The sequence below is a fragment of the Molossus molossus genome, unplaced genomic scaffold (assembly GCF_014108415.1).
Source record: "Molossus molossus isolate mMolMol1 unplaced genomic scaffold, mMolMol1.p scaffold_m16_p_10, whole genome shotgun sequence".
Classification (NCBI taxonomy): domain Eukaryota; kingdom Metazoa; phylum Chordata; class Mammalia; order Chiroptera; family Molossidae; genus Molossus; species Molossus molossus.
The window spans coordinates 12522132-12535234 of NW_023425345.1; the positions used below are offsets into that span (position 1 = coordinate 12522132).

At 34.7% G+C, this 13103-nt stretch overlaps 1 protein-coding gene across 2 annotated transcripts in view; it reads right to left on the minus strand.

The window, feature by feature from the left end:
- Nucleotides 1-13103, minus strand: part of HCFC2 (host cell factor C2) — a 45991-nt gene that overhangs the window by 8881 nt on the left and 24007 nt on the right. For both annotated transcript variants that reach the window (XM_036251470.1, XM_036251469.1), the window contains exons 10-14: nucleotides 7936-8113; nucleotides 4855-5058; nucleotides 4162-4235; nucleotides 1807-1944; nucleotides 219-404 (exon numbers count right to left, since the gene is read on the minus strand). In XM_036251470.1, the coding sequence (XP_036107363.1) occupies nucleotides 219-404; nucleotides 1807-1944; nucleotides 4162-4235; nucleotides 4855-5058; nucleotides 7936-8113 (780 nt within the window). The remainder of the gene's footprint in view (nucleotides 1-218; nucleotides 405-1806; nucleotides 1945-4161; nucleotides 4236-4854; nucleotides 5059-7935; nucleotides 8114-13103) is intronic.

Consider the following 13103-nt stretch of genomic DNA (forward strand, 5'->3'; position numbering starts at 1 on the left):
TGACTTTCTGTAATTTGGATGCTATAATTCTGCTTAATGTTTTGTCCTTAAAAACACTGTGATTGATTAGCAAAAAATATTTTTTAACCTTTTCATCCACTCCTTCCAAATCTCTCTCATTTCATCAGACACTAACAAGACTCTCTAAACTGACAGTTTTACTTCATGTACAAAGTTCCAAATAATTTAAATCACCAAGTCTTGACCTGACATCTCACCTTTGAAATTCTGACTGCAGAAGGAGCTCCAGGGAAACCGGGAATACAAGTTTTAAATTCACTAATTTTGCTGAAAGGGCCTATTCCACAACCATTGATAGCAGCAACCCTGAATCTGTATCCTGTGCCTGGAACAAGATCTTGCTTCTTAAGTAAACTGTAGTCAGGTACGTCTGCATTTCCTATCTAAAATGCAATATACGCAAAAGTAAAGAAAAGGTGTAATTAATTATTTTTTAATTAAACACAACTTTTAAAGAAGGAACTGCTTTAAGGTTCAAGTTCACATTTCTGTATTTCCACACATGGAATGAGCTCTCCAATACAAAAACAACTAAGCCCATAAATTGGTGATTCTTATTCAGAGGAAAAGTGCCCTTCCAGTTGAGAATCATTGATTATAAAAAGAAATGGAAGGGTATTCTGCACATGAAGAGTATGTAGGTAGTAAAAATTAACAACTACTATAAACAAAGTAACAACTATCTCATCTCCACACTGCATAAATATTAAATAATCGAGTTTTATACTCTAGGTAAGAACATTACAACATTTACAACTTCCAAACAATTTTTACATATTCTCTCTCTTACTACACCTCTGTGAAAACATGTAGCACCAATGAATCATTCCATTTTAAGGGAGCTATGTCATCTCCATGTTATAGATAAGGAAACTGAATCTCAGAGAGGTTAAACCAGTGTCCAATGTCACACTGTTGAGTGCTGGAACTAATCATGCAAACCCAAGTTTAGTGGTTCTAAATGTTAAGCTCTTTTTACTTTTTGGAAAAAACAGGTGTAGCTGCTAGGACCTTATATGGCTACTTCCTTATATATGGAACCAAACTGCATCCAGAAATTTCATTAGGCATAATACTAACAAATTACTAACCAAGATTTCTATTTTTTTCCATAAATTGAAAGAATTCAATATGAAAAAGAGGAATATCAGAAGTAATATAAGAAAAGCTAAAATACAAAGATAAATGATATATTCTCCATTTCTGCAGATCTTTGGGAGATTCGAACTGAATATCTATTTTCTTGGCAATTCCCTCTCTGAAATTCCCCATTCTAGATAAAAATTAATTCAATATGCTTTGAGGCTGTTATCTATTTCACAATTCTCGGAGGGTTAATGTCTCATATATATGAGGTCCTCTTTAAGGGATTTCAGAATCAAGGGAAAATTAAATTGTATTCACTAGCTTACAGGGGCTTTTAAATTTGTTAAATTGTGAAATCAGAAATAAAGTTCAGAGTAAAAAAATATTCTATTTTCTAAACACATCACATAACAAAATTAGAGATATTTCAAAAACCTCTTATCTGTACTGGCCAGATTATATTATTTACAACTCAAACTCCATCCCAGTGATTGTACAAGATTTTTAAATGACCTGCTTGTGATATCCTGTAAAAAGATCCTTTAAAAATGATACAACATAACTAGGTATATGGCATTCTCAATTACACATTGTGAACAGATCCCAATTCCATGCATTCAAGTAACTTCAATCAAAAAAAAAAAAAAATCTCATTCTTGAGGCTTGTAACTTACAGTGTAGAAATTTATCAATAGCTACCTTTGAGATGCTTTGCTTCCCTTTTGGCAGCAAATAAAACTGGCTCACCAAAGCTGTATTATTTTTAAAAATTCCTACATCACACCACTGTCGTTCTCCTGCTTTCATTGTGGCCACTGGATTTGAAGGAGTCTCTTTCTAATTTCAGAGAAAGAAAATTTTATGAAGACTCTTATTGAGCATATAATACATTTCAAGATTTAATAAATCCATGCAGTGATCTACAAGTAGGTATATGGGTAAACACCACAACATTAATAGTTCATAAGTAAATAAACTCTTAACAGATTAGGTCACCTGAAAGTGAGACAGGGATGCCAATTCAAACACAGGGAGTGACAGGCATTCTCCAAGTCAACAGCTCTGTACTATCAGCCTAGCTGGAGTTAGCATGCTTTCCAATCAGTGATATGTTAAAATGCCAGCTGTTTTATAGAACATTGTCATTTCAGAGACTCTCTCAGAAAACATAATCCCTTTAGTGTGACAATACAACTTGCCCCAAAAGGAGCTAATAAGAAAAAATTCATTCCAAGCTGGCTTATTTCTAGATTCCAAAACAACTAGCAGAAATTCAGTGATCTTTGCACTTGAAATACCTGTGATTCTCCAAACCTAAAAGGAGAAAAAATGTTCAAAACTAAAATGCAATTTGAATATACTTTAGTATATATACTAAAGAGGAGCAGATTAAACAGCTTTACATTTTTTTACCTTACTTTAAAACAAATAAACTTCCTCTACCTTAAGCTACTTTTAGTGGTAAGTGAGTTATACTTATTCCTGGAACTAACCTTTTTAAGCCATCTTCTTTATAAATGAGACACTGTTTCCAGAAGCTCAAAACAAATGTGCACTTCAGTTATTAATGTCTGTCTTAAATATATAACAGCAGAGGTACATACTTATAATTGACATTATTTGTTATTTAGGCTATCACACATGACAAAGTGAGCTAAAACTAAGAGTCTTTAAGGTGTTTTATAAAAAAGGAATAGCTTTGCCCTGGCTGGTTTAGCTCAGCAGTTAGAGCGCTGGCCCACAGACCAATGAGTTGCAGGTTCAATTCTGGTCAAGGGCATGTACCTCGGTTGCGGTTCGTCCCCGGTCCTGATCGGGTCATGCAGGAGGCAACCAGTTGATGTGTCTCTCTCACATCGATATTTCTCTCCTTCCCTCCTACTCTGTCTGATGATAAATGGAAAAATATCCTCAGGTGAGGATTAAAATAAATAAATAAAAAATAAATAGCTTTGAACTTGTCCTCATTTTTAAAGTTGCATAAATGCTCTTCAACAACTTTTATAAAACAACTGGCTCCACCTGAAACAACAAATACCATTCTGGCTGATGCATTGCAAAATAGATTTAAGAGGGAAAAAAGTTCATTTTAATAATTCTTCCCTGAGTGGAGTGTAAGAACACTAGGACTTAATATTCTGTAAAGGTAGAAGCTGATGGAGGTAAATATATGATCAAAATCCATAAAATCATGATTGAAAAAAAACTGAAACTATGGAAAATGCTTGTAGACTCTAAAAAGTAAATATTAGGTAAAATAAAATCTCTTATTCATAGCAACAAAGTTGAAATGACTAATAATTTAAAAATAAATTAAAAAGTATAGACACACACATGCACACAAACATGTATTGTCCTTATACTTATCTAATGAAGACAATCTTGGTATATTTGTGAGGCACATTCCTAGGGTTTTAAGTTTGGTGCCACGCAGACCAATTCTGGCTTTCCATAAAACAATCCAACATCAGAGAATATTGGGCTACCCTATGGGTATGTCTAACCCAATACTGTAATATTCTGTTGTTCTCCTATTAAGTAGCTAGCTATAGAGCCATTCAAGTTTTATGTCCCATAACATTTCCTTTTACTCTTAAAACCATTAATGCAATTTACATATATACATATATATGCACACACACATTCCTAATTATGAAAGTAACACATTTCATTATAAATAATTATTGAAAGCATAAAGAGGAAAGTAAAATTATTTGTGGCTTCACAACCTGGAAAAATTCATCTAGCATTGTAGTGTAGATGTGTGTAAACTCATGTGATATATGAATGTATATACTGGGTGTATTTTTTAAATAAAATTGAGACCACAGTATGTATGTATCTGTGTGTGTGTTTGTATCATTTTTATCCAGCTTTTTCACTTAACATTACTGTGAACATTTTTTCTAATCAACCCTCCATTTCTCAATCTATGTCAAATCATTACTAGAGAACACGCACAAATCTTTCTGTGAATGTATGTCAAAGCTGTGTAGCTTTTAAGGAATATGTAACCATCCGTAAACACACATCACCTCCAGGTCATATACTTACAGAAAATGGCATCGCTGCAGCATGTGCCTCCACACGGCTGATCTTAGTTGCAGGCAATGCACATGTTTCATCAACTGGAAATTAAACAATTCATCAGATAAGACTTACATAATCACTTATCAGACACATTAAAATATAATTTATAAATATGCAAAAATAGCCAGAGGGAGAATAATCAATCACAATAATTAGAAAAATATGTACCCTCTAATTCAAACTAATTTAAAAGTTGATTTTTCTATGGTTTGATAACCAGCTAGAACTTCAGAGAATGTCTACCAAAGATGAAACACAATTCATAACTGCGAAAAAAAATGAGAATTTACAAAATCAGAAATCAATCAAGCTGGGAGAATTGTTACTCCATGGTCTAGAATGAATCTTTACTAAGAAAAAATTTTGCTGAATATATTCACAGTATTAAATTTCAGTGTGTGCTGATTTAAATATTTTATGTAAGAAAGCAGAGAATATATTACATAAGGATTTTAATTGAAATGCTTTATATGTTTATATATAATTCAATCCAAGGTGAAATGCAACTGCCATCAAAACAAGTCTGATGAATTTATATACAAATAAAGGTTCAAAATACAGTACGTGAAACATTTTATTTCCTATTTAAAACAAGTAAGTTTGATAAATTTATATTTAAAAAGTCGTTCAAAATACAGTATGTAACACATTTCAAACCTTCAGATTTGGTACTGAATGTTGTTAGTGAAGTTTCATCTTTAACAACTGCCCCATTTGTACTGGATGATTCAGTTTTAATGGTCTGCTGGGTTACCATAGTTTGTGCGCTGCAAACAGTACTGGATACAGAAGTTTCAGGAATTACTGTTCTTAAGTCCAGGCAACTACTTAGAACACCTATATTTGCTGAAGTGTGAGGACCTAAAATTAAAGGGAAAATATCCATTATTAACATAATACCTGTAGGTAATTGTTGAATCTTAAAGTTCTTGTCATGTAATTCTTGGTATTTTTCCATTTTAAAATAATAAACACGAGCACCTCAAATGTCATTCATATTAATTAACCATTAGGCATAAAAAGTTTTGAAAAATAATGTGTATTGTATCCATAATCTCAGCTCTCTCTTCCATCCTAAACACTGAATCACTGTTCTCAAACTCTATTAAATCATACATCAAATGTCCTTGCCTCCCATTTTAGGGGGGAGGTCATTAGGCATTAATGCCATTAATTTTATGCCTTCTCCTGCCCTAAACTAGAAAGGTATTTATGTCTGTGCCCATCCTCTCCGTCTTCTCTTCCATTTCAGAGGATGAGCTGACTTCTCTCCTAAGGAAGTTTAAGCTCTCTTCCTGTGTTTTTGGTCCCATTCTTCCCCAATACTTTGGGACCTTCCTCTCTCTTCAGACTTTACAGATACTTTTTCAATAGTTTTTGGCTCTCAGCCCATAACGATATCACGCAAACAAACACGCATCTTCCTTGACCTCACAAGTCTTCTCCAGTTACTATCTCCCCTTGGTAATTCCCTTCAGAGCAGTTTCTACTTCCTTAATCTCTCCATTAGTGGTTTCTAAAGCACTATGTACTTTCATGAAATGGCTCTGGCAAACATCAATGATTTCTAAGGGGTACTTTTCAATTTTCATTACCTCACCTTTCTGTAATGTAAACTATGCTAACCACATACTTCATTTTGAAGCTGTCCTTTTTGTGACTTACAGTCATTCACTCCACAATACTGAGGATTTATTATCTACCAGACTTTGTGCTTGTTTCTACTGAAACAAAGCAGGCATGGCCATACCTCATGAATGTATAGTCACGTAGTAGAGAGAGACATGCATACGCTAGTCACAAACTGTGATGCCCACTATAGAGGGGGAAAAATGATACTAATCTCTTCAGTTCTTTTCCTAACCTGCTGGGAACCCCTTTTCAATCTCTTCAGCTAGATTCTCTTCAAATGACTCTATAAAGGAAGGTATTCCTAAGTCTTTTCTTTTCTCCCTTTATAGATTTCCCTGTGCTTTAACTACCATTCACGATCATACATGTCTCTCAAATACATGTCATGGGCACTGTGCAGGTGTTGGAAATACAGCAGTGAACACTTCAAACACAGCTTACATTTTAGATACCCTTCACTTCTAAATATACTTCCAGACAAGAACTGCCTCCTAGACTCCAGATCCAAGTATCCAACTGCCCATTAGAAATCTTTACCAATATGTGCCTCAAAAACAGTTAAGTTCAAAGTTGAACCTATCTTTTCTCCAAATTCTTTCTTGCTCCTGTATTTCCTCTCTTGATGAACAGTATCATCATCCACTGACTGTCCAACCCAAAAAACTAGGAGTCATGTTCAACTCATTTTTATTTCTCATACCCAACTAGTTTCTAAGCCCAACAGATGCTACTTTTCAAGTCTCTGAAATGATGTATTCTCATCTGTCCAACCCACCCACTGCTTTAGTCTGTATGTGTCTCTCAGAGCCCCCAAAGAACCCCCCAACAAGTCTCCCAATCATTTCCTATTATAGTTCTTTCTGATGGTGAGACTAGAGTGCCCTTTCCAAAAAACAATCTAATCATGTCACCCTTCCATTCCAGAAAAATACCAGCTACTCCAACCTGCAGAGAAAAAGCCCAACTTCCTCATGTTAACCTGAGACTGAGTAGCCACTCATTCACACTTTGAGCGTCTATGATGTGTCAGGTACTCTGGTCTTCCAATTTGCCTAATATTCATTTTATCCAAACTGCCTTATAATGTATTATTTAGAGTGCATTAAGATTCTGAAATCTCAAAGCTCATATTTGTTTTCAAGGGTATAAACTTCTTTATAAGATAGACATAGAAAATCACTACAAGAAAAAAATATAAGTTCAGGTCTAAGATCTACTTTCTGCCCTGGCCGGGTTTGGCTCTGTGGTTAGAGCGTCAGCCCACGGACCAGTAAGATCAAGCTTCTATAATTTTGACCAAATGATTCCCTTACATCAGAAAATCAATAAAACAAAAGCATTCTCCTCTTCCACAAGTAATAAAATGACAAAAATTATAGGAAATTGTTTTCCTTGAACATTTTTATATACCATTGACTTATAAAGAAAAATGGAAATAAAAAGAATATCCTTCTTGCTAAGTTTGAATCATTAAAGAGGAATTAAATTTAATCAGATATCATGATTTTTTCAAATTAAAAATAAAGCCACTTGTTCCTATGTAAGGGATATATCAGACTGAGATTTATAAAATAATTTTAGATATTAAAATCAGGGGCAATGCTTAATATATCTCAAATGGCTTCAGAATATTCAAATGAACTTATTTTAAACATAAGGATCTCCAAATTACAAGCTTTCCATGAATGCAACTGCCTAATCAACAGCTCTTATAAATAAACTTTCTGAGGATAACCCAGTTACTTGCTAAACAAATATTTACTAAGTGACTACTATTTACCAGGCATGAATCTGGGTGCTCAGAAAACAGAGGTGAACAAGACAGACAAAATCCCTGCCCAAAATAAATAATATCAAACAGTTATAAATGCTAAGAAAACAGAGTAATAAGATATTAACACTGAATACACTGGCTCATACTGTTCAGGTAAGTGCTTGCTTGGTATCTTGATATCACTAATCACTGTAACTAGGATCAACATGGTAGGTTTACTATTATTTTTAAAATGGATCAAAACCATGTAACATTTACTTTTTCAGAGATTCTAACATTCCCTACCACTATTATAAAGAGCTTTAGCTTTACTTAAAACACTTTCTTTATACCTTCATTTTTCCTTAGCATATCCACCACACAACTATTATGATTAGAAGCATTAGTTGCCGAAGATGAATGTAAAATGGCATTAGAATCAGTCGATGTTTTGAGATCGGCTTTGTTTTTCACTGAAGTTCCTTTCATAGCTGTATGTTCAGTTTTTGCACTGTTCATTGTATCATTGATCTATAAGAAATAAAATAGTTTATTGTAGCAAGCAATGTTCAATTACATAGAAATACATGTAAAAAAAATCAAGTAAAATAAATCATTAAAACTTAATGATTTTGAAAAAAAGTTAACCAAAATATAAAATAGTTTAAATTGTATTCTTAATTTATATAGGATTATTTTTTAAATTTTATAATAGTTTTGCCCTGGCTGGTTTGGCTCAGCAGTTAGAGTGTCGGCCTGTGGACCAAAGAGTCGTGGGTTCAATTCCAGTCAAGGGCACGTACCTTGGTTGCAGTTCATCCCCATCTGGGGTCGTGCGGGAGGTAGCCAATTAATCATCTGGGTTTCTCTGTCTCTCTCTCTCCACCACCCCTCACTCTATCTGAAGATAAATGGAAAAATATCCTCAGGTGAGGATTAAAAGAAATTTATAATAGTTTAAGAAAACAATTTCTTTTCACTTAATTTCCAGTCTCAAAAGGCTAGTTTAAAGTGAAAAGAGAGGGTACATTTTGAGGGGGGAATCTACATTTTTATAAGCTGTAGTTAGTAGTATTCAAGTACATATATATGCAACATAGGAGACACCACCATCGCTAATGAGTTTAACACCCTGGTCAAATTTTCTTAACAAGGTCAGACATGTATACTACAGATCTGATGACTCCTAAAAATAAAAACTCAGTTACGTGGAATATTCAAGCAAATAAATTATTCTGTATAACTGAGTTTTCCATACAGCTATCAAGATTTAATACATAAACATATCAATATGCTTTACCATTAAACATTTTAGATAGGAATAATCCTAATTATATTTTCTTTGTCTTCTTAAACATACTATAAAGAACAAATCTAAACTTCTTGCTATTTCAAGTATTCAATGTGAATATCAGTTATTATATGGCAATACCTATAGGTTTACTGATTCATAAAAATGATCTGACTTCATTCAGATACCCCAATATTGCTGCTTTTTAGTTACATTTTTTTTTGTTACTTTTCTGTTTCCACCTTTATTTACTGTCAATTATAACTATATTGTCAACTATAATGTCTCATGGCTCTAAGGAGGCTTGTCCATAACATGCCCTTTACTTCTCTTCTAATTGATAGTGATGGTGCTACTGTTAATAAATGATGATGATAGCCCTGGCCAGTTTGGCTCAGTGGTTAGAGCATTGGCCCTCAGACCAAAGAGTCTAAGGTTCGATTCCAGTCAAGGGCACGTACCTCAGTTGCGGTTTGGTCCCGAGCCCTGGTCAGGGTTATAAGGGAGGCAAGCAGTCAACGTCTGTCTCTGTCTCTGTCTCTCTCCATCCCTCCCCCTCTCCCTTCCATTCTATCTGAAGATAAATCAAAAAATATCTTCAGGTGCGGATTTAATAAATGATAATGGTAGCCATAACCATTATAGGGGGCATTATACTATGTGACAGGCATTGTAATACATATTTATAAAGTCTGTATTTCAATTAATCTTCACCGGAATTTATAAGTTGATAATATGACCCCTATTATACATGAAAAAAAAAAAAAATAGAGACTCAGAGAGCTTAAATAATTTACCCACAGTCAGGTAGCCAGTTAATAGCAGAACTTGAATTTGAACCTAGGTTTATTTCACTCCAAAGACTCCATGTTATAGTATCTCTAATGTACTCTTTGCTTAAAATCAAATATCTAGCCCTGGCCAGTTTGGCTCAGCAGTTACAGCGTCGGCCTGAGAACTGAAGGGCCGCAGGTTTGATTCCCGGTCAAGGGCACGTACCTGGGTTATTATAGGTTCAATCCTGGTCCCTGATAGGAGCTGTGCAGGAGACAGCCAATCAATGTGTCTCTCTCACATCAATATTTCTCTCTCTCTCTCCCTCCCTCCCTATTATTCTATCTAAAAATCAATGAAAAAATATCCTTGCGTGAGGATTAACAAAACAAAAAAACAAAAAAATCAGATATCCAGTCTAATTAGAATTGTGTACAAGGAAAATAAATAAGCCCTGGGATTTTTGTTTAAATATAGTAGATTAAACACATATATTTCATGAGATTCCTCCAAAATCCAACTTAAATAATCATAAATGAATATTTTTAAAAAGTATAAAGGTATTTACTTATTATGAAAGAAGATAACAGTAGGTTAGAAGATATAAAACACAAAAAGCTGAAAGCTAAGAGCCTGTAGGTGGAAAGTCACTAAGAGGTAAATCGTTTGTGCCGAACAGCCCAGAAAGGCTTGGGAATTGGAGGCACTGTGTTCTTTGGAAGCCGAGGTGCAGAGTGCAAGTAAACACCAGAGGACAGTCACGGAGAAGACTGTAAAAAGTAGCTGTAGCCCCAGCTCTGCTCTTCCAGCACACACAGGCAGACACATTTCTCTCCCCGATTCTAACTAAAGCTGAGGAACAGGTAGAAAGATTGAAATGTGAGGCTGTGGACTGGTTTAGTGTCTCTCAGGTGAAGATGGAGGAAAGGCACACACGCTGAAAATGAGGACTAAGTGAAAGTCTGCATGCTGAACAGAGACACCAAATAAATTTCTGTTTATAAGCCACACTTATATGGGAATTTGTTATAGCAGCTCAAATGGACTAGGACATCTTCCAAGTTCCTTTTAATGCCTCACTTTAAACATGAAAGGACAGCCAGGTGTCACCAGACATTTGAGGACAGCCTAACATGAAAGTCTAAGACCAAAATAAATTTTTTTTTTTTTTTATCCTCACCTGAGAACATTTTTCCATTTTTTGTTCAGATAGAGCAGGAGGGAGAGAGAGGAAGAGAGAGAGAGAGAAACATCGATGGGAAGGGACACATCGAGTGGCTGCCACCCACACGACCAACCAGGGCCGGGGACAAACTGCAACCTAGGTACGTGCTCTTAGCGGGAACCGAACCCGGGTCTCTCTGTACCGCAGGCCAATGCTCCAACCACTGAGCCAAACCGGCCAGGGCCCAAAATAAATTTTTTAAGAAAAGAAGCTTCAACCCTGGGCCATGTGGCTCAGTTGGTTGAACACTGTCCCATGCACCAGAATGTTACCAGTTCAGTTCCTGGTCAGGGCACATGCCTGGATTGCAGCTCAATCCCTGTTAGGGGGTGTGCAGGAGGCAGCCAATTGATGTTTCACTTTCACATTGATGCCTCTCTCTCTCTCTAAAACCAATAAAAACATTTTGTTTTTTTTTAAAAAAAAGAAGCATGAACAAAAACAAATATTGCTGATAGCAGAATGTAACTCCAAAAAAAGTTTTAAAGTATAATTCTTAAAAAGATAAGGGACGATATTACATTTATAAAGAATAGATGCTATAAAAAAAGAGTAACATCAAGCTTTTAGAAATTAAGATATATTTGAAAATTGGATTTATAACATAAGTAAAAATTTTTTTTCAGAAAGTAGAACATACAGAAAGATAAAAAAAAAAAAGGAAATAAAATGTAAAATCAGAGGACTAGTTCAAGAGGACCATCATTCAATGATTAACAGGAGTTTAAAAATAAGAGATAGAAAATGGAGGGAAGAAAGTTATCAGTAATAAAAGTCATGAGTTTCCAGAATGATGGGATCTGCTGAGTGCACAGCACAATGAATGAAGACATAGGCCATCACTGTTGAAATTTCAGAATACTGGGGATAAAAAGAAAAAATCAGACCCTGGCCAGATAGCTGTTGGTAAGAGTGCTGTCTCCATATGCTAAGATTATGGATTCAATTTCCAATCAGGGCATATACAAGAAACAACTAATGAATGCACAAATAAGTGGAACAACAAATCAATATCTCTGTCTCTGTCTCCCTCCTTTCCCCTCTTTCTCTAAAGTCAATAAAATTGTTTAAAAACGAAAAAAAATTAGGTCACATATAAATGATCAGGAATCCAAGTGGTATCACACTTCTCAACAGCAATAGTGGATGCTAAAAGGCAGTAGGAAATTGCCTTTAAATTTCTCAGGAAAAAGTTTCTAAGATAGAATTTTACAACCCAGCCAAACTACCAATCAGATGTGAACAGACAAAAGCATTTTCAAATATATAAGTTCTCAAAATGTTTACCTTTCATAAACCCTTTCTCAGGAAACTACTAGAGTGAATATTACAACAAAACAAGGGGAAATACCAAGAAAGAAAAAATGAGATCAAGAAGCATGGGCTCTAACACAGAAAAGGATAAGAGAAATTCCTAATATGAGAAAAATGAAAGTTCTAAGACGACGGCTATGTAACAGGACTAGAGAAGAACCAGTAAGATTGGAGGATCAAGACAGAGGGCTCAGGAGGAATGGGTCCAAGGGGGAAAAAACTATTTTATATGTTGGATATTTTCAGAGGAGTTTTACAATTTGGTGGAGAATATGAGTATGACTTAATGACAGGCAAGAAAAAAAACTAAGCAAATGAAAAAGTGAGGCAGGTAACAATGCCAGGAAAAAACAAGAAGTTATGTAAGGAATAAAATTCTTAGCATAGTACATGGCTCAGCTGTGAATATTTCATCATTATAATGTAAACATCAAACAATAATTCATCTAAAAATATTTTTAAATGTGGAAAGGGAAAGGGGAGAAAATGGCAGCATGTTAAGAGATCATCAAATTTTCATCATCTGTTACTGAAAACAATGAATCTAAAACTAGAAAGTTAAGTGTCAGTATAAGGATTTTATTTAAAAGCATAAAAGTGGGTATCAGAAGAAAGCTAAAAAAGTTGAAAGTTATTTCTAGAGAAGTGTAATCAAGAGCAGGGAGAAACAGAGTTGGAAACTACTGTTATTTCATTATAAACCTTGTAGTACTATCTAAATTTGTAAGAATATATATATAAAATACACAATCAACATAACATATAACATGTGTGTGTATAGCATCCCCTTAGCCACAGTTTCATTTTCTAGGTTTCAGTAACCTGCAGTCAATTATGGGCCAAAAATATTAAATGGAAAATTCCAGAAATAAAGAATAAATAATTCATATTTCTACACTGCATGCTGTTCTGACTAG